The following is a 21525-nucleotide window of genomic DNA, read 5'->3' on the forward strand; positions in this document are numbered from 1 at the left end:
GTGACTGCCTTCTTATCAGCTCAAAGCAATCCGGTTATGTTCCTCTGACCCTCTGACATCAACAAGGCTTTTTGACCCACACACGTTTTGCTCACTTCCACCATTTTCTGTAAACACTAGAGATTGTTGTGTGGGAAAATCCCTGTAGATCCGCAGTTTCTCTAATACTGAGACTAGGCTGTCTGACACCAACAACCACGCCAAATTCAAAGTCACTTAAATCTCCTTTCCTTTCCAATCTCATGCTATGTTGCAACTTCAGCAGGTTGTCTTGACCATGTCTGCATGCTTAAATGTACCTGTATTGAAGTGGTTGCCATTGCTGTAGCTACTTTTTTGTTATTTTTTAAAAAAATAAATGAGTATTTTTTTAAATGCCCCCCACAGTTGTACTGGGCTACTTATATTGTTTGTTTGTTGTTGTTGTTGTTGTTGTTTGTTTGTTTGTTTGTTTTTTTGGGGGGGGGGTCGTTTTTTAGTTTTTTTTTTTTTTGTTTGTGTGCAAGACCGAAAGTGTAGCTTGAGAATAACATCCAGGTTATCCGCTCTGTGTGTGCCTATAATAAATACTTCCTCAGCAGTGGTGCGATGGGAGTTGAACTCCAAGCTGCTGACCAATCAGATGGAGCCTGTGCAGTCATCCCAGCAGCAGCAGCATCATCAGTGTGTATCTGTGAGAGTGTGTGTAGCAGCTTAAAGGGGGGAATCTGGACACCCTCTCTGAATAGAAGAGGACCCTCTGCAGGCAGGCCGTGCTTTATTTTTCCGCCCATCTCAATGTGTTTTTTACCAAATGGAAGCAGAGGTGTTGAACCCCCAGATGATGGCAGACGTCAATGGCAACAATAAAATTACCAGCGCGGAGCTCGAGGTGCTCAAGCTGCAGGAACTGGTGCGAAAATTGGAGAAGCAAAACGAACAATTGCGGACTCGAGCGAACGCTGTAAACAATTGCTCCATCGGCCCTCATCTTCAGACCTCGTTGTCGTGTCTGCACGGGGGTACGGCGTGCGCGAGCGACAGCTTCTCTGCTAAATATGACGTTTCAAGTGTCCCCGCACCTCGAGGCTCAGCGGAGGAACCTTTCGCCTATTTTCAGCCGAGCTCGGCGTCTCCTAATGCCGCTGTGGAGGACAGCGGCGCCGCTGGAGACACGACTGTTTTGGATGAGGTTGAGATTTTGGACCTCAACGTCGTGCTCCCCGTCTTAGAGCCTGATAGCTGGTAACTGCTCTGTTTATGTCTACCAGTTCATTACATGCCTTGTTTGAATTTACAGTGAAAGTCAGTTTCCCCCTCTGTTGGTCTGACCCTAATACATGCTTCATGGGCCACATGACAGTGAACCAGCCATCATTTTGAGGCAGTGTATGTCATGTATCGTATGTATTGATTGCATCTGTTTTGGTGGAACAGACTTACAGACTCTGGCAAATAGAGTGACTCTTACACGAGGAGCAAAACAATAAAAACCAGATCTGACACAAGCTTTGGGCATCCCAGCATGCACTGTGCGTGCAGCATAGGTATCTATTCAGAGTAGGCAGCGCTGGATGAAATTAGAAACAATGACCCCCCTTCAGCCTCTGATCAAACAGCTCGGCTTTGTGTGTTGTGTTCAGCCATAGGCTGAACTACTTTGAAGCACAGGCTGTAGACTAAGGTATCTGACTGCTGAACCGTTTCCAGCTTTATGTATCTGGTGTGACGATGTGGAAAATGTAGCACACAGCTGAATGCAGTGCTGATGAGATACAGTTCAGCCGCTGTGCTGGTATAGCTTTACTACATTTAACACAATTACCCTTCCACCCCCAAGTCAGTGTAATGCTGTGGCCTAGTTGCTGGAGGGGAAAAAAGCCCAGTTCTGTCTGGCAAGTTTTCTTTTCCTTAGATATTTAGCTTCAGGCCGGGAACCTAGTATACTAGGATTTACAGGCACACACACAGTGACAAACGTGCAATTTCTTGGGATTTATTTAATTTCTTTTCTGGCTGACGATAAAGGTCAATTAAATTATTTTCACTCATGGTAGAGGATGAGGTGAGATGGAGGCAGAAGATGTGCTGTGGCGATCCGTAAAGAAAGAAGAAGAAGAAGAGATTTGCTGATAAATAGGTTGATAATTTCATGTACTACATAAAAATAAATTCCATCTAATTGATCATTGACTAAATTTCACAACAGAAAAGATAACATTGCCATTTGCAAGTCTATGCATTTGGTCCGTCCATTTTCCGTTTCAGTTCCAAGTCTGGGTCCCAGAGATTCTTCCCATGTTGTAGAAGCTTTTAGGGCATTTGGTTGGCATTTGGATTGTATAAAAATCACACAGCCACAGTGGTTTTATTTCACTGGGTAATAGCAGCTGAGAAATGTTGGGGCTGTAAAACACACTCTTTGAGATCTTGAGCTGCTATTTATTTTCTTTGCTCTCTAGCAACTATTTTTTGATTGCACTGCAAATACACAGCAGCCCCGAGTTAATTTATCATCTGTGTTTTGTGTGTAAAAAAAAGAACATGGGCTGCCTGTAAAGGTGACAAGATCTAACAGTTTTTTTGCTGCATTTTCCAGGCTGTATGTGAGTCCCAAAGCTAAGCTGCATGGCCACAGTTTCCTCAGCCCTCTCCAGTGGTGCAGGCAGGTACTGGACCACCCGGGGCCTGAGGTGGAGCTCGCTAAAATGACCCTCTGTCACAGACTGGACCAAGGTACAGTGTACTTAGCCCCAGGTGTGGCCACATCCGCCTCGCTGGCTGCTGAAATGTGATCATAAGCTGAAAAACACTTCACACAAAATGTTTCCATGTGCAGCAGAATTTCTTCTGCAGCGTGTGAACCGTGGGAGGTTTTCACTGCACAGAGCTCACCGGCTCCAACATTTCACTCGCTCTCTCTTTAAAGTTGTGAGTTTTACTTCACCCTGTGTTCTCAGTGAGTGGTTATTTTTGGAGTAGCAGAGGACTCACGTGTACACATCTCAGGCTGTACTTAAGATCCACTAAAGATGAAGATATTTATACATGAATTAAAGAAAGATCACCTTGGAAGAGCTTGATGTGTGTTCATGAAAGGCTAAACCCTGTGTTCACTGCAAAATAATGCAGAAATAATTATAAAGCTTTCATTAAGTTATCATCATTGCACCATCTGAACCTCTAATAACAGCCTGATTTTACTGGATTTTATGAAAAAAGTATATTTTAAGTGATGGAATTTTTACATTTTAAATTTAAATACAGGTTATAAATAAAAATAAAGTATAAAGTGTAGCCTGCAAAATAAATTATTAAAAAAACATATTTGATATACATTTTGCGAGACTTATATGTCACCTAATTACCTATTTTCATGAGTAACTCATAACTCAATCCACTCATAGTTTTCACATACAGCATTATGAGAATTAAGCATGAAACTACGGTATTACAAATATTGTGCTGTATGAGATTTCATAATGGACGATCCAGTCTTGATCTGATTTTATCTTTTCCTTTATCTGTTATATGATCATAACAGTTTGATTATTGTGATTATCTAGAATCGATAAATCTGTTATTATTGTAGCTACTTAGTCTTTGAATCAAATGGCGTTTCCGTAGTGACAGTAACTATGATATTAAAACATAGACTATTGATCTTATATTAAAAGCATGTATATTAATAACAATATGCCCATGAGCACATTAACAGCCTTTCAGTTTTGGCCTGTGCTGGTCTATATGCTTTATGGCTGTTCAAAGTAAGATGACTACATCTCACAGCCTTAAATTTTCTTTCTCCATAGCTTCTTCTGGGAAAAAACATTCCCATAAAACACATGCTGATTTTAACTCTGTCACTTACATATATGTCGTACAGCTGTTGTCACTTTCTTGAATGACGAACTAGTATCACAGGTATGTCTGCAGTTTGCGGCCGGCCTGATTGAATCACTGCAGCTTCATACTGATTCTGAGTTTTTGCCAAATCTATGAAAACCTGCCAGATCTTCTCTGCCAACAGCAAACAGCTCATTCTGCTTTTGACTCTTGTTTCGTGTTGTTTATTGGATTGGATGATTGAAGTCTGAAGAAACAAGACATACTGACAGCTTAACAATGTATTCATTTAACAAACAGGGGCCTTTGTAGCATGTATAGGAAACATACACGGCCACAATAGCCTTCCACCTCCTCCTCACATGCTGGTCACCAGCTTTTCACAGGCGCAACCTACATACTCAGCTGTGCTGCTCAACACACAAATGCATTTTTCTTGCAAATATGGCAGCATTTAAGGGGAAATAAACAGACTTTCCAACAGTTATCGTCAAGAAGCATTGTTACAACAAAGAAATAGTCGACCAAACTCAAATTTCCTTAGTTTTTGTGCTAAATGTATATGTTAATACTGTTTTAGCAAAGTCATTGAAACAAAAGTTGTTTAAGGATTAGATGGTTGAAACCCAACTTAGTTACCAACAATATTACTGCTGACAATGACGGTGCATTTTATCCACCATTGCTTTCATTTTAACACGGTCTCTGTCATTATCCTCACAGTTTTTGTTTTACTAACAGCTGCATAACCTTTACTCGTGGCAGACCAAAGCAAAGTCTTTGCATGCTATAATATCCTTTTCTCTAAGCATGTTTCCACTAAGTGGGGCAAGGGGTTTATTGAGGTTTCAGAAATGATAATGGGACATATGTACGAGCTAACCTAAATCCAAAATCATTACGGCTCATATACTTGCGTGCTATTAAATATATATTTGCTGCTGGGCCCAGTTTCAGATCTGGTGCTTTATAGTTTCTGCTTTCATGCATGGGGATATGGTTACCATAGAAACATGCTTACATTAAATGGGTTGTCGAGTCAGATTCGCTCAGCACTCCCTGCACCAAGAGCCTGTGCAAGAGACTTGTACTTTCAAAGCTCTATATGCTGCTCACCTGCGTGCTTTGACTTTAATATCCGAAAGAATTTCCTGTGATGGAATATTTTCATATTAATTGTGGGTGGTCTCCACACTGTGACCTGATAATGCATATTTGTTAGTGTCTGTGTTGATGTTTTTTGGTGTGTGTTTGTGCCGTTGACGGTTCTCTTCTTCCTTTAAAGCTGTATTCGGGGAAGGCTGGCTCTCCTCCTCGGGGTCATGAATACATCCTTGTATTTGAGAGCCAGCAGCCATTGTTGGTGCAACTGGCTGTGAAAGCTAGTTTCATCCAGTGGAGTTTGAGCTTATTTGTGTCAGGAGTGCCGAACGCTCCACTTTGTCAGGTGTAACCCTCTCAGACTACCAATCAGACACACTGAATGCACGTTATGTAACCAAGCTGAATTTACTCACTGCTAGTTGGCATTAATTAACAAGAATAATAGTATCATCCTCTAAAAGTGTACCCTGTAGCTAGGGTTTTTTATATTGCAACTAATTGCTTTAATGGCTATTTATCAGAAATTAATAGATATGACAGCAAACAATCTGGTAACCCAAACCCAAATGCTCTTAGTTGCCGTTAATAAAGTGCATGTTAAGTGTAAAGTGTGTGTGTTAGTCCCCATAGGGAAATAGCTCCTCTGCATTTAACCCATTCACCCAGTGAAGCAGTGGGCAGCCACCAATGCAGCGCCCGGGGAGCAGTGTGTAGGGACGGTACCTTGCTCAGGGGTACCTCGGGGTACCTCAGGGTAGCCGTTCAGTGGAGTCGAACCCCCGACCTTCCGATCATGGGGCCACCACTCTACCTACTGTGCTATCCCTGTTATTGTAGTGTTGAACCATAAAATGAATAAAGTAATGAAAATCACATTTAAGGACTATAAATAAACCGTGTACACCAAAAAAACTAGTTCATAGTAAATCTAATTCTGATTTTGGGAATGGGTTGTAGCCTACATGCACAATCCCTGCTTATCCTGAGACCTAGCCAAAAGATAACTGCGGTTTAGCCCAATAAGCCGCAGTGGTAAGCTAAACCTCGTCTTACTGTATGAGCCTCTTCTGTCCGAGCTCAGACATTTGCAAGGTCAGTACTGATCTGCTAGAAGCAGATTAACATTTGGCCAGAGTGTCTTAAAATATATAACCCATGTACTGTATGTTTGTGCTACATGCTAAAGCAATCAGACTAACATGCCCTTCCCTGCAATCCTGTCTCTAGCAAAGCGGTGGCGAGGAGTGTCCTCCGTTCGTCCGTACAGCTGCATAGAGGGGCTCTCCACCCTCAGCTGCCCCATCCTGCCTTACACTAAACCTGCTGCACTAACCGAGTCCTCAGGTAACACCAATACACATCTGATTCCTGCTAACCACAAAACAGACACTCTTACATCTGGTAGGCTTAGTGGGTCAGTATGTACCTACAAACTGAAATCACTAAACAAACTAATTTGTTAAATGGTAAGTTTCACTATTTAAAAGAGCCATTATTTTTTGGGGGGGTGGGGGATTATTACGTTTCTTATTATCTCATTTGTAAGCATGCTGTCAGAGTTGGCCTGTGGATGGAAATGAAAGTTTGTTGATTGGTTCCCCGATTTGGCCCAAACTGAAATCTCTCAAAAACTGTTTGATTTGATGATCTTCTACAGACAAAGATGAATCCTAATGGGTTTGCACATTCACACACATACATAGCCAGTCCACTGGGTATTTAACTTACAATATAAAGTGCCTCGAGGTGACTGTGATTTGGCCCTTATAAATAAAGATGCTTGGAAGTGATTTCAACAATGGTACAGTCATACTAGATGAAACAGTCTTTGGAGACTGTGGCACGATCAAAGTGTACAATAAACTTGAACATGAGCTCATTGTTTTTGAAATGGAGACGAGGACCACGACTGCAATTAGTTGAATTTAACCAGAACACAGCCAGCGGAAACAAGTCCTCTATTGCAAAGTGACACCTTGCACACAGGATGGCAGTCTGAGACAGGTTGCCTCCCACCAGACCTTTGCAGTTGACATTCCTCTGGTTGCTCAGAAGTTGAGGGAGTTGCATGCTCTATGCATCTAGGGCCAATCCATTGGTTGAAAGCAAAAATTATCAGTGCAATCACCAGGTAATTGGATGTTGCCATCCAGGTTTTACTCTAGTGCGAGTGGGCGATAATGAAACATTAAAAAAACAGTTTTCTTTTTTAAAGAGTCATTGTAACTTAATTAATTAGTTAATTAGAATTAATTGAAGCATGCTAACATAGTGACACCTTGACGGTAATGTTTAATCTCGTTTCTCTTTAAATTGGGCAACTTTTGCAAGGTAACTCAAACCTGCGTCTCTAACCCCTTGAAAACAAAATCTAACAACATCACAAAACAAAGCAAATGACAGGAAAAAATTCACATAATGCAAAAGCTAAAATTTTGCATTGGCAACATTCAAAGCCTTTTAGCCTTTAGGGCGCAATAATCGTCATTGCTCGTATTAAAACCGTTTCTGCTGACCTCATAGTTGTTGTCTCATCCAAAAGTAATAACAACATCGAGCCAAAAGCATCTGTTGCTTCCAAAATGCTTTTGGAACTCGCTACATAACCCAGATTCTTAAACAACCTGCTCCTTGGAGTTTACAATCAGATTACACCAAACTGCAGGGAGGAGATTATAAGGTCATACCCTCAAACAGATGGAGGCAAGCACTTTCAGACTCCACCAGAAGACAGCTCCTTCAGCTCGTTCATCTGTGTTCTATATTAACACAAACAGCAGAGAGTGCAGGTTAGGCTAGTCATCAGTGATTGAATTTCTTCTCTCTCGAGCTGTGATTTTCTCCTTTGAAGCTCCGTTGCCGTCATCTGGTCAGTCCTATCTCCAGCCGAGTCTCCCTCTCAGGGCCAGCTGCAGCCTCGCTGACAGAACACCCACCTTCCTGTCAAACTCCACTCTCCACAGTAAGAAATCACCCGCAACACGTCTCCTCTGCCGTGTCATTAATTTCTACAGTTTCATCAGGTGTGAGTTACCATCCATCTGCGACAGTTATGTACACATAAATTTCACAACTCAGAGACGTGGTCAGAGAAATGCTTTGAAAGTGAATGTTGGGATGTTGACGTGCATGTTTTTGTTTTTGTTTTGTTTTTTTTAGACGTGGGCCGTCGGCACGCGGCGATTACCCCTCAGTCTTCCCTGGACAGCGAGGTGGGTGTGTCAGAGCTGGAAGATGACTCGATCTCCATGAGCTACAAACTGCAGGACATGACAGATGTGGAGGTCATGGCACGACTTCAGGAGGAGAGTGAGTGGACTGTTTAGATGTTTCATACAAAATGTGAGGGAAAATAGGAGAAATTTGAGGAAACGCTGCTACAGATAGAGGTCGTGATGGGTTGCAATGGTATTGTCAGATTGTGTGTGTTTTGTCCACTTTATATTCCGACATAGAAATGTGGTCGGTGGTTTGAATTATGGCTTACGCAAAGGACAGCAGCTGCTTGCAGAGGCACTTTGCTAGGCTTTGTAGAACTGTTACAGCAAATAATTGAATGAATTAGAAAAGCAAAATCTAGGAAACTGTTAATGTTTCTAGACTGCTCCTCTTAATTTCTTCTCATCTCTGCTAATAAAAATGATATAAGCAGAATGTTTTTCGAGGCATTTGAAGCAGGGAGCCATCGCAGCCAAAATGTTTACCAATGTGTTAGAAAGCGTGGGCTACAGTCGAGAAAAGGAAGGCAAGAAGTACGACACCCGACGCATAGCGCACTCCTACGCAGAGCTGCCTCGACGCCTGTGCATCACAGGACTGGAAAACAGCTCTGCACAAGTGCCTGAAACTGTGTGAAACTGGAAGATCCCTGAACAAAACATCACAGTCACATCATAATAACCATCATATAAGTTACTTAGTGATGGAGGAAAGGAAGGTAACTTGGTCAACTTGAGTAAAATACTGTGCATTTAACTTGTTTGAATTTTGGGTTAAATGATTGGTATGAACTAACCGCACATATATAGAATGCAGTCAGAATATATGGATGAATGAAATCTTTATTTTGAACATTTAAGTATCAAATGTTAATAACTGAAAGAAACTCACACAAGAACAAAATAAAAGACAAGTATTATATTATTGTGATGAAACCCCATTGACTGAAATCCCCCAAATATCTACCATTTCCTGTTCACTTCCTTTCCCCCTATTTAATTTATCATATATTTGTGTTCCTGATTATATAGCCTAATATTTACATATGCACTAGCTATAAATACATATACATATCTAAACACAGTCTCTTTCTACATGAATATATACATATTCATGCTGTGATCCATGATTATATATCTGCACCTATCTAAAAATATAGTTTTTTATATACAATTACCCATAATAATTTTACAATGCAGCCATTATATCAAACTGCAGTCAGAATATCCAGTCAGTGTCACAACATAGAATTTAATATTTAACACATTGCTTCATCCACATAATGCTCTATATTTTTATAACCCTTCTTCTCTTCTAAAATATTAAATATTAAGTAAGGCAGTTTGTTTACAAAATAAACATTTATTATTTGCATCTAGATGGCAGACATGGTCTGAAAAGTCTGCCGAGAAATCTGAAAACTTGATTGTGGAAAAGTGTGACATTTTGAAACATGTAGAAACACTGCTCATAGGAAACTGATTAACTGACCCTTTGCCAAAGCAGTATGTGCCAATGCTGTCCTTTTATGAGATTGAAAACACAGTTGGAGTTCATGTCATCCAAACATAAGAGAATATCTGAGACGTATGAATCAAGTCTTTCGGTGTTGATTGGACACCAGCAGGTACAGTGATAGATGGCATGGAGCTGCAAATCACTCTTGCCTCAGCATAAACAGTCCTTAATCAGACACCAACTGTCACACTGAAGTTCTTCTCTACGTACCTGCAGCCACCCACAAATTTGTTGTAAGGCATGAAAATTGTTTGACATTGCTTTAAACACTAATGCGTGAACACTTCTATATATACACTACAGCAGGGGCCCCCAATCCCAGTCCACGAGGGCCGGTGTCCCTGCAGGTTTTAGATGTGTCCTTGATCCATTACAGCTGATTTAAATGGATAAATTACCTTCTCATCATGTCTTGAAGTTCTCCAGAGGCCTTGTAATGAGCTAATCATGTGATTCTGGTGTGTTGACCCAGGGTGAGATCTAAAACCTACAGGGACACCGGCCCTCGTGGACTGAGATTTTTGTGTTTGTTTGACAGCCACTCTGGTTGTAAACAGTAATGCACTGCCTTGTGGAGAGACTGGAAAAGATTACTGTGCAACATTGCCAATAAATGGCTGACACTAACATAAATGTTTGACCTTTACGAAGTTGAAAGGAAGTGATATCTTGATGCGCTTGTGTGCTATTAAATTATGCAGGACATTTCAGAATAAACTTCTCTATATCAGTCTGGTCTGCCGATTCAGTAAGTGAATAATGAATGAGGGGCGCCTCCAGAAGGAAATGTGTCCTATACCACGTAGGGTTCGTGCTTTCCTCGGACAAATGCATTGATTTGTCGCCCCTGTAGGCCTCCGACAAGACTACGCCTCTACCTCAGCCACAGCCACGGCCAGCCGTTGCAGCTCCAGCTTCTCCTTGCACACCCTCAGGCGCAGTCAGATGGATCTCGAGGAGGAGGACGAGGAGGACGAGGGTTACGACCAGCTCCCACCTCCCCAGCCTCGACTGTTCCGCACAGGCTCTATGCAGCGGGGCAGCCTGCCCCACTCTCACACCTTCTCCAGTTTCAGAGACTGCAGACGCAGCTCAACCACCCATCAGTTTTCACTCAGTGGACACTCCCAGTACTCTGGACCCTCTAGCCTGATCACAGAGACACAAACAGCATACACAAATAGCACAGGTGAGTGACCTGATCTGATCTGGGAACATGTCTGATAGAGGACTGTTAAAAACTCAGTGATCAGTCAGTATCTTTGGACTTCCAGTAGACCACACTTCTTGTTCTATCAGCATGTCAATCTTTATAAATGCTGAAGAGATTTTAAAATCTGATAAATGTTAATCAGGTGATAGCTAAGTGTTTCAAGATTGCATTTCAGCAAATGCAATCATTTTGCTCTTCACACACTGTTTATCTGCATGCAACCAAGGCCCGCTCAGATGTAATTAGACTAAAAGAGGAATGCAAACAGAAAGCTATTAAAGCACAGTTGTCCCTTCTCTACAGATTGCGTGTCTTTATATGCAGATATCAGTCTATAGAGATAACTGCATGACTGTCTAAGACTGATACTGCTGTTACTTTAAGGAGCAAGTATTAGACTTTCCCCCTCTTTAAAGTCCTAAGTTCAATTAAGTCAGTATAGATAAAAGAATAGTGCAACATTTTGAGTGGACCACAAGAAAAGATTCATTCATTAATGGATATGACGTGTCATTCTGCTTAAATTTAAAGTGTAAAACTAAGATGTGTTTCTACAGGAGAAAATGCTATGTATTAAATATTTGCTAAAAGCGCTTACTTTCATATTCACCAAAATGTCCCCTAAAAAATCCTAAAACTTTGAAAAGCCAAAAAAAAAAAAATGCTAACTGGGCACCTGCAATACCTGATCAGCTTTGTTGATGTTGTTGCATAGACAAGCTGCGAAGAAGCATGCCCAACCTGATCCGAGCTCCCAGCATGCCTAGTGTCCCCAGCATTCCATGCCTGGCTTCCCCTGTCAACCCACCCTCCCACGGTCCCTCCTCTTTGCCAACGATGCCATCCCTCCGGAACAGCCAGAGCTTTGACTCATCGAGTGGGCTTGCACGACTTCAATCCTCCAGTAAGACGCCTGTTTTTATGTGTGCGAATGATCAAAGAAAGGAAAAAATCACTTTTATAAACTGTTAACGCTCAGCCTAATGATGACAACTAAAAATCTAGGGATTGCAGTGACACTTTTGCTTCACAATATTCCTTCAGTTCCTTCCCCAGGCCAGCTCAGTCAGCGAGTCCAGAGTGTCGGGAGTTTCCCTACAACAGCGCGACACACTCTAAAAGCGACAGCCTACGTAAGCCCCACAGTCCAGCAGGGACCCACCTCCACCTCTCTGTCCACCTCTGCCAGTCTGAACTCCATCTCCAGCAGTGCCGCGCTGCCTCAACCCCTCAAACCCAGCAGCAGCATTAGTTTGCTGCCACAGGCCCTCAAACCCACCAGCACCAACCAGTCAGCTGTCCCCCGCAGTTCCCTCCCTCGGCCAGCCTCCTTCATAGGAACAAGTGGCGTTCCACGTCCCAGTAAAATCACCCAACCCACGCGCAGGTAAGCACACATATGCTAACTCCTTTGGGTTTAAAGGAGAACTACAACAACATGAGTACTGACGAGCATGTGCAAAAAGGCACTTGATAACTTCAAATTTAGACCTGATGAGAAGGTTATCTCAGGGGATCACCAGAGGTGGTAAAATTCATCCTCTGATGACAGTAAAAAAATAATTTTCTGAGCCATGAATTGGTTAATCAATTGAAGTATATGATGACAAACCTGGTCAGACTATTAGTGTTTTCAGCATGTGGGTGAGTGGTAATGTAGCAATCTTTAGGTGTGGCATCGGTGGTTCAATGGTAGAATTCTCACCTACCACACTGGATTCACAGGTCTGATTCCTGAAACTTTTAAAAGAAACAGACAAGATTCTTTGTGGGATGATGGATCTTTTTATTTATCTTTGATTAACTTATATGCTTATATAATATTGGGTTTTTTTCTGTCTGCAGTTTGCTTACTCCTCCAAAGAGCCTGGCTGCTCTGAGTGCCCTGAGGGACGGCAGCTGGAAAGATGGCTGCTACTGAACCCAAATAAGCTGAAATTTGAGAGGTGCACAGGGTATCGCTGTGTAGGCACCAGCTGATTTAAAATGTCTCTTTCAGCAGGTCTCTAGACTTGGGCTGCGACCTGTGAGAGTGACAGATATCATGAATATAAGCACTACTCCTTGCTGAAGGACAAAGTGAGGACTGTTGAGCGTGCAGGTCCAGCAGGCTGGATCTTAACCTTGACTTGACACACCATGAAACAACCAGGCAATACTCTGATAATCAGCTGTTAAATGTGAAACAGATCCTCTCTGATATGTGTTTCTTGGTTTGTCGTTGTTAATTCTTGCATTGAGCAGAATAAACGTCTCTCTCCAACCGAAAGCTTAGAAAAATATATCCCATGCTTTTGTACATGCTTTTAATGATTTCATATGATTAGTTTCGGAAGTACTATTTTTTTCAGGCTGTGGTGTCAGATATGAAGTTGAACCTGAAGTTGGAATTTTGTTACTTCCCGTGCCTGTAAAAAAAAAAAGTGAAAAAGAAGAAGAAGTAATGTAATTTATGTTAGTTATACTTATTGGCTGGACCTTGCAGCACTTTGGATCAGAATTCTGATTAACACATTCAGTATTAGATCCATTAATGACCTTGTACACACTTTATCTTTTGTTTAGTTTCTTTTTATTTAATGTTTACATTCAATTCCGAAATGTTCTTTGATAAGCGTAACTGCTGCAGTGATATTGCACAAGGAGCCCTCATGCTTTTAATGGATGGCAAGAAATTAAAGAGGAAGTGAATTTTTAAAGTGAATAAAAGCATTTCAAAACGTTTTTTCATTCTTCTTCATTAAAATTGTTTGTAAAGAATCGAGGGGGAAAATAGGTAAATTGCAAAAGGGGAAAGGGATTGCAGCCAGTGATGAGCTGTGGAAACCCTACCAGGAGCATGTTGCCCACGAAGGCATAACTATAGGCTCTCTAGGACACAGAAACGCCTCAATTCTTTTTGTTTTTATGTCTGAACGCCTCCAGTTGTTTTGAGCATCTCCCACTAGTACGAGATGCCTGAGCAGACCAAGGAAATTATGTCTCCTGGCTGGTTTGGGAACAGGTGGCTGGGGACTTAGACTTCTGCCCCCCATGACCTGGCCATCGAAAAGTTGCGAAGGGATGGATGAATGGGGAGTTGTAGCTCTACTTACTGCAGTTCAAACTCTATGCCTTCTTTAACTCAGATATGACTCAGCTTAAAAGCATTTGGAGTAATGGTGGTCTAAGGGTGAAACCATATTCCTGTATTCTTCCCTAGTAAAAATACAATACTAAACCAAGTTCAGTCCTATATTCCTTCAAGTGTAAAGTATATCTGAATGCTAATATCGCTGATATTATGGAAGCTACTGCTCAAAAAATAAATGTAGAATTCAGTTTTAGCACATTACAGTTAGGGGGTTTTGAGGTTTTGGAAGATTCACTGTGGCAGCTGTTAGTGTCACAAGGTGGTCACAAAGTGACTAATGTTTAACAAGTGAGTATGTTGATTTTAAATCTCCAGAGTAACACTCAAACACGCCCTACTTTAACATACTGTACCTCAGGAAAGGTGACTAAAATCTCTTATCTTTTATCTTTTGCGCAAAATCATTAAACCAGACCTGAAGACAGATATTGAGTGCACAGTGCTGACCTTTTGGAGTTTTTGATAATGCCCAACAAAGCCCAGGAGGTATGTCTAATCTGCTTTCTTCTGCACTTTTGCGCAGATCATTTATACTAGATCGTTTTTCTCAATGGAATCCCCCTCCCCTCTTTTTTATTTTTTTTTGCCTACAGGATGCTGTGATCAATCTAAAGACGCTGCAGGAGATTTCCAGGCAGCTTGGTTTTGAGTGGACAGTTTTGGCATATGAGCTTGGCTTCAACAGAACTGAGATAGGACGCTTCCACGCCAGCTCTACAGAGAAGAGTGTCCAGGCCAAGGCCATGCTGGAAAGCTGGTAAAGTCTGTGTGTATACTTTTGAAAGTAGCATGTGCTTTGTTTAGAAACTGGTGTTTCTAAATCAAAAGGCAACATCTGTTTATCTTAGCAGTGTTTAGTCCAATTTTATACGTCATCTGAAATCATTGTAGTCTTAAGAAATTGAAGCAGATGCCCAGCAATCTCATGTGAGAAACTTAAATAACTTATTTGTGTTTTATCATGGTCACTTGGGCTCTCTAGACACTCTGTCACTTTTATACAGTTCTTTTTTTTTTTTTGGCTTTTTATACATCAGTGAATTTCTCTTCTTTCCATGAAATACTTTTTAGAGGTCCCTCTTTATTTGCAGGTACGAGAAGTCATGGGACAAGCCAAATAAGACCAAGCTGCTGCAAGACGGACTGGAACGAGCTGGCAGACGGGACCTGGCTGAGAGACTGCATTGCCTTCACTGGGGTCACCAGAAACTGAGTCAAAGGGTGGAGCTTCCCTCTGCCTTCCCCTTCCTCATCACAGTCCACAGGACCATCGACAACCGAGACGCACTACGTAAAATCAACGACCTAAGTCGTAGATTCACTTAAACCTGGGTGAAAACGCAAGTAGCTGTGGCTATGTCTGTAATTTGTGTTCTACATGTGCATATGTGATACTGCAAAGAAGCAAATGGACTCAGAGTCAATTAACCAACAAATCATGATATATGCTACTTTTTGTAGTGCAAGAAATTAAAGCTTTGCAATAAGGATAAAGGCTGTCTTTGGAATCCTAAATAAACTTTTGATTTCAAAAAGTTTATTTATTTTAATTGATGTACAAACGACAAAGGTCAAGACAGTTTATGTGGATCAACTGTGTATATATGTTGTTATAGTTGGCTACAAAGAGCACAGGTGTAAATGGAAAAGTCTGTAGTAAGGTATGGCTGATGGGACCATTTTAAGGAGAGATAATTATTGGTGGATATGTATACTGCATTTAAACAAACATCTGACCATAAAGGGCCAATATGCACATGTGGCTGAATGATGCATATTACTAAACTGCAGTGCAAGGGACATGATTTTTTAATGATGGTATGAATCCATATATTTCATATTTTTTATGCATAGTGTCTGGCTGTCACATATACCACAGAGAAGAAGCTCTAATGTGTTACAGCAAATCAAATAAATAGCCCATGCCAGACTATAGAGACTTCAGTATTAATCATAAATGGGGTTTGGGGAGTTATTAAGCATTAAATTAAAATATTATAGTTTTATAGTGGCAATATGTGCTGGACAACTATCTAACTGAGAGCAGGGACTCATAAAACACATTTATTGATTCACGCTGAGAGTTGGATGAAAGGATGACACCACAGATGATGATACCGCCTTCACCTCAGCTTAATAATCTATTATCTATTTTTAGAATTTAGTTTACTAAACTTCTATTAGTTAGTTTATTAACTAATTAACACACACACACACACACGTAGAAAAATATTTAGTATACACATCCAGAAATGCATATACTATTATATATTGTACATATATTTATTAGTTTCAGATGTAGCCATTCTTGTATTTTGCTTGTTTACATTATTGTATTTTGCACAACTCTGTTGCTTGTGAAGCTCGCACACAAGAATTTCACTCACATGTGCTGTACCAATGTACCTGCACATGTGATGTGACAATAAAAGTGATTTGATTTGATTTGATTTGATTATTATCTGAGGACAAAATGTAAAATTTGACTGTAAAAGGATTACATTAATAATTTTGCTTAAAGGCAGTAAGGACTGAGACCACGTGAGCAATTAGAAATAATACATAAGGATTAATTGAAGATATGGTAATGATATAAAAATGAAATAACACAATTACATAAAAATACAAATAAACATATAAGAAATATAGATATATTAAGATTATTACAAAATAGTATTAGTTTCTAAAAATATATATATAACACAATTATATAAAAATACAAGTAAACACAAAAGACATAGAGGTCCATTGTTTAATTTCCAGAATTATCCGCTTTAGCAAAGGGGAAAGTAGTGGGAGGAACCATATTATGTTCCAATCAATCAAATTCAGTTGACCCAGTTGCACAAACCAATCAGAGGGCACTCTTTTTTAAGCAAGGTTGTATGAGTGCGCAACGAGCCAGTGTGGAAGTTAATCAAAGAAGCCTTCAAAATAAGATTTTTTAAATTTGTTTAATTTGATTTAAAATACTAATTTGCGTATCTTAAAATGAGATTCGTGGTCAAAATAGAATATTAAAACCCACCCAGAGCGTATAGCACTGCTTAAAAAGATGAACTAAAAGAACGCGCGATATCTATACGTACAACTGTACTTTATTGTGGAAGTTCTTCTCGGAATATGTAGCTCAAAACCTGGCCGTGTTGACGTTTGTGCCAGCTGCTACACTCAAAACAGAAAACAGCAACTAGGAGGAATTTAGTGAAAATGAACGTTATCGGTAAAGCAGCTCCTTGGAAGTGGTGTGCGGGTCTTTTTCTACTTTGACCGTGACATTATGCTCATTTACAGGCCGACAGCTGCCGGATTTCAGACATCCCGGCGATCGTTCAGCTGTTAAATCGCTGTTGCATTTATCCACACTGCTTATGTTTGATTTTCACGTGTAAACGGACGTGTCATTATCAGAGCTCGGGGAACTTGGCGTTACCGAGCATGTTCACCGCGTCACACGGTGCTTTTTGAAACACTTGCCGACGTGAAATAGCTAACTAATCGCTTAAGTTGCAACAATGGCCTCGGCGCTGAGTTGCTTCAGTGGTCCCGAGGTGCTGGAGGACGCCAATCACGCTCGGGGTTTGATGAACGGGTTGAAGTTGCTTTACGATTGCCGGCTGCTCGGGGACGTTACTATCGGAGTTGAGTATGAAGAGGAGTCTTTGGAGCACAGCGGCAACCCCACCAGAGGTGCCATCGACCAACTTTTCTTCTGCAGCCGCAACGTCCTGGCAGCTGCTAGCCCCTACTTCAAAGGCATGTTCACCGGTGGGTTAAACGAGAGCGTGCAGGAAACTGTGGTCATCCGTGGGGTCGATCCTGAGTCTATGTCCGTCATCATCGATTACTGCTACACGGGCAGGGTGACCATCACGGAGAGTAACGTGCAGAGGCTGTATGCAGCGGCCAACATGCTCCAGCTGGAGTACATCAGGAAAGCTTGCTCCAGTTTCATGACAAGGAGACTGGACTTGTCTAACTGTGTGGGGGTACTGAAATTTGCTGACACCTATGATAACCCCGAGCTGAAGGAGAATGCGCAAGCTTTCATTGCCAGGAACTTCGGCCTGGTGTGTAATGGGGGGGATCTTTGCGAGCTGGACCTGAAGCAGCTGAAGGAGTTGCTGTCTCTGGACACCCTGGATGTGGATTGTGAGAAGAAGGTGTGCTCGGCTGCTCTGCAGTGGATCGAGGTGAACGCAGCACAGAAAAAAGAGGATGCGCTGCAAGCACTAAAGTGTGTCCGCTGGAACTTGTTCACTGAGAAGGACAAGTGTTACCTGGAGAGCCTCATGGCAAGGCCTTTCATTGAGAAATACCTGGCATCATTTTTTAACAAGTCCCCCGAGGACGGCTGTGTCATGTCTGCTACTCTGGATGTGCCAAAACACAGAATAGGTGTGAGCGCAAAAGAGATGATCCTCTTCTTTGGCCTACCTAATGACAACATAATGTGCTGCGACCCATACTCGGAGGACCTGTACTTCATGGCCCCTCCTTTAGAGGATCTGAGCAGTCAGGATTACAAACGCTCCACCATGGAGTCCTTAATCGCCTGTGCCACCCCTGAAAACAACTTGTACTTGGCGTCCCACCTCTCGAAACACTTCTGGCTTTACAACCCTGTGCTCAACAGCTGGCAGGAGTTGGCAGAGAGGCCACTGGGCAGAATACATTCTGGAATGGGCTACCTCAACGGGCATGTGTACCTTCTGGGAGGAAGAAACCCGGTGACGGATGCCAGACTGAAGGAGGTGGAGTGTTACAGCGTCCAGAGGAACCAGTGGACGTTTGTGGCTCCTCTGCCTCATTCTCTGGGTAAAATGCAGGTGGTAGCCCTACATGACCACTTGTACGTGGTGAACAAAAGGCGAATGCTTTGCTACGATCCCAAGAGGAACCGCTGGCGCCACTGTGGGTCGCTGAGGCGAGACAAGCTTCACAAGGCCTGTGTGTTCCAGGACCAGATTGTCTGTGTGTGCGACATCCCTGTGGTGAAAGCCTACAGCCCCACTAGGGGTGAGTGGAAGAGGCTCGGCGACATTCCCATCGACAGCCGAGCTCTAAATTATCAGGTGATCCAACACAACGGCAAGCTGCTCCTCCTCACTCAGACTTTACTGCAGCACAACAAGAACAGAGTCCTCATCCACGAGTACGACCCGGCCAGGGACACGTGGAAGAATATCATGGCGGTGTACGTGTCCACGCTGGGGCCCGTATGTGTTTCAACGCGTGTTTACCCAGCGTGCCTTAGCTCTGCCCACAGCTTCTCCACAGAGGAGGACGATGACAGTGGCTCCAGTGCAGACTGGGATTTTGATGGGCTGACAGATGCAGATTCAGACTCTGGCAGCTCTAGCTCATTCTCTGATGAGAACTGGTAGTGAAGTGTGTTGCAGTGTCAAAATTAATTAAATTATTGGGTTTTTACAGGTTGGTTTTGTCTAACGGGGAGCATTGAAGTATTTATTCAGTGTTAAAACAGTCAGGAGAAGCACAGGTTGTTAAAAAAATATTTTCATACGTGTGATCAGTAATGTTAATATTGGGATGCATAAAACCAGAGAAAATGTTTACTGTGCCTCTTTCACAGCATTTCTGCTGGGCAAATACAGGGGTTACTAATTGGGAATAATTGCAATAATTGCTGGAACTGAGCCTTCACTTAACGCTGTTACTTCCAACCTTGCTTTTCCTGGTTCAAAAATGTCAGAGAATCTGTGGGACTACACTTGATCCATGTGGAAACAGAGTGTCAGTGAAAGTGCAAGTGAAACAAAAGTTTAAGGAGTAGAAAAGGGGGAAAAAAATTATGGATTAGCAGTAGTGCTTTGCGTCTTTTGCGTGCAACACCTAAAGGTTTCACATGGATGCCACATCTGTAATGCTTTCGTCACATGCTTCCTGAGGCCCTTCTCTCCTAGCTCGTAGAGCCTGTGAGAGATTTGTCCACGTCAAACTCGAGCTGAGATATTCGAGTGATGTCGCTTGACAAAGCTGTACCAGAGAGCTACAGAAGAACCTAAAGCTCTACGAATGTGCCCACTAGTACTCCTAAGTGGAGAGCCGCTGTTAAGCTTTAACATTATGTTACATGAAGAGTTATTTGGGTAAGCCTTTTCTCTTTAGAGTGAATAAATGAGCATGCAAGCTTAAGATCAGCGTGAAATCATGGCTTGAGTGTTTGTCATATCAGACATCTCAAGTGCCTCTTGTTTATGACTATGAACGAACTGGTTATGAACTGGGCTTTAAAATTTATGGTCCTTTTTATGTAGTTGATGCACACAGCGACATCACACACACACACGGGCGGTGCTCCAAAAACTGCTGCGTGAAGTCTAGGAGCCAATGTACTGTACACTCTCTCAGGTTTAGCCCATTTGCGATGACAGAGGTTCCTTTTTAGATGTAGTGCGATCACAATGTTTTGGTGACAAATGGTTTTGTTTGAAATCACAGAGTGTATGTGTGTGTTTTCTTATCTATACTTTATTTTTAATGTGTGTGTTGCAACAGTTTTTTGGGGGGTGAGGGGTTTTGAGTATTGCTTGGGTGTGATGATTTATCTGCTTGCCAGAAGACTGCAGAGAAGCCATTGTCCCAGCCAAGCAACCCCTACGCTATTTGCACTTACTGAGATAAATGGTGGAGATAAAATATTACATATCCTCATCAGCAGAATAATGAATCACACAAAAACAATGACCATAAAGTTGAGTCAGCACCTCTGAAAACACTGAAGAGTATAATCATGAGTGACTCTTAGTCAGGGGTTTTTATCAAGCAGTTTTGGGAGTAAAGGGGGAGGAACTGTGGGTAATGACATGCAGCGAAGGCATGGTAGAAATAGAGCTGCTGGTTCCAGAGCTGGGTTTACAAAATAAACTGTTAAAATAGTGGAGTCCCGACTGTCTCTCTGATGAATAATGAAGTTTCTTGAAGTAGATGGGGTGCTTGGCTGTGGATTATAAAGCTGTTTTTGGTAAATGTGTCAAATAAACATCAGTGTATGCTGCAGAGTTACAAGTGTGTGTAGTGCTGAGTTTTACAGAAGTCGTATTTATTGCCACTGCGTGGTGAAACTGGAAGGTTTGGGTTCTGAAGAGTGTTCTTGTGAGTATTGTGAGTTTAATATGGTGCAAAACAGAAACATGGTTCTAATTCTAGGAGGATTGAGTTTTAATAGAAAAATGTGTCATTAATGAAACTAATGGTAATACTTTTTTTTTATGAGACATTCATGATGTGTTGACTGATTGAATTGCTACAGAAAAGCAGAATGATTTTTTTTTTTTTTAAATAAAAAATCTTATGTTTGTATTTATTTGAGACTGTCTCTGTTTAATGGATTTCCATTGTTAGATGTTCTCTTTGTTTTGTAAGTTGTACAAATTTGTATGAGGTTAATATATTTGTGCTCTTGGAGGATACCTACTGAAGTGTTTGTGGTTGAGTGATATGTCTGTATGTAAATAAGTATAATAGCATACATGATTTTAAAAATAAA

The 21525-nt window shown here is 41.6% G+C and overlaps 3 protein-coding genes across 3 annotated transcripts; all 3 read left to right on the forward strand.

Moving 5' to 3' along the window:
- The first annotated feature begins 640 nt into the window (after positions 1–640).
- slain1a (SLAIN family member 1a) lies at positions 641–13560 on the forward strand. Its single transcript, XM_085385265.1, has 9 exons — positions 641–1224; positions 2579–2715; positions 6157–6273; positions 7781–7891; positions 8089–8238; positions 10520–10855; positions 11595–11783; positions 11924–12266; positions 12725–13560. The coding sequence occupies exons 1-9, from the start codon at positions 794–796 to the stop codon at positions 12798–12800; spliced, it is 1890 nt and encodes a 629-aa protein (XP_085241391.1). The 5' UTR covers positions 641–793; the 3' UTR covers positions 12801–13560.
- A 769-nt stretch (positions 13561–14329) lies between these two features.
- Positions 14330–16521, forward strand: LOC146650871 (uncharacterized). Its single transcript, XM_085385266.1, has 3 exons — positions 14330–14498; positions 14606–14769; positions 15104–16521. The coding sequence occupies exons 1-3, from the start codon at positions 14478–14480 to the stop codon at positions 15336–15338; spliced, it is 420 nt and encodes a 139-aa protein (XP_085241392.1). The 5' UTR covers positions 14330–14477; the 3' UTR covers positions 15339–16521.
- A 587-nt stretch (positions 16522–17108) lies between these two features.
- Positions 17109–21312, forward strand: kbtbd7 (kelch repeat and BTB (POZ) domain containing 7). Its single transcript, XM_085385320.1, has one exon. The coding sequence runs from the start codon at positions 17528–17530 to the stop codon at positions 19397–19399; it is 1872 nt and encodes a 623-aa protein (XP_085241446.1). The 5' UTR covers positions 17109–17527; the 3' UTR covers positions 19400–21312.
- Positions 21313–21525: the final 213 nt, after the last annotated feature.

This window comes from Rhamphochromis longiceps, linkage group LG16 (assembly GCF_057381845.1).
Source record: "Rhamphochromis longiceps isolate RC_006_pf linkage group LG16, R_longiceps_female_GT1.1, whole genome shotgun sequence".
Lineage (NCBI taxonomy): Eukaryota > Metazoa > Chordata > Actinopteri > Cichliformes > Cichlidae > Rhamphochromis > Rhamphochromis longiceps.

Bases quoted from the DNA above. Each gene is read 5' to 3' on its own strand.
- slain1a (XM_085385265.1), top strand. From the start codon at position 794: ATGGAAGCAGAGGTGTTGAACCCCCAGATGATGGCAGACGTCAATGGC. The intron at 6,274-7,780 runs GTAACACCAATA...TCTCCTTTGAAG, and splicing joins TGCACTAACCGAGTCCTCAG to CTCCGTTGCCGTCATCTGGT. The intron at 12,267-12,724 runs GTAAGCACACAT...TTCTGTCTGCAG, and splicing joins ATCACCCAACCCACGCGCAG to TTTGCTTACTCCTCCAAAGA.
- LOC146650871 (XM_085385266.1), top strand. From the start codon at position 14,478: ATGCCCAACAAAGCCCAGGAG. The intron at 14,499-14,605 runs GTATGTCTAATC...TTTTGCCTACAG, and splicing joins TGCCCAACAAAGCCCAGGAG to GATGCTGTGATCAATCTAAA. The intron at 14,770-15,103 runs GTAAAGTCTGTG...CTTTATTTGCAG, and splicing joins AAGGCCATGCTGGAAAGCTG to GTACGAGAAGTCATGGGACA.
- kbtbd7 (XM_085385320.1), top strand. From the start codon at position 17,528: ATGGCCTCGGCGCTGAGTTGCTTCAGTGGTCCCGAGGTGCTGGAGGAC.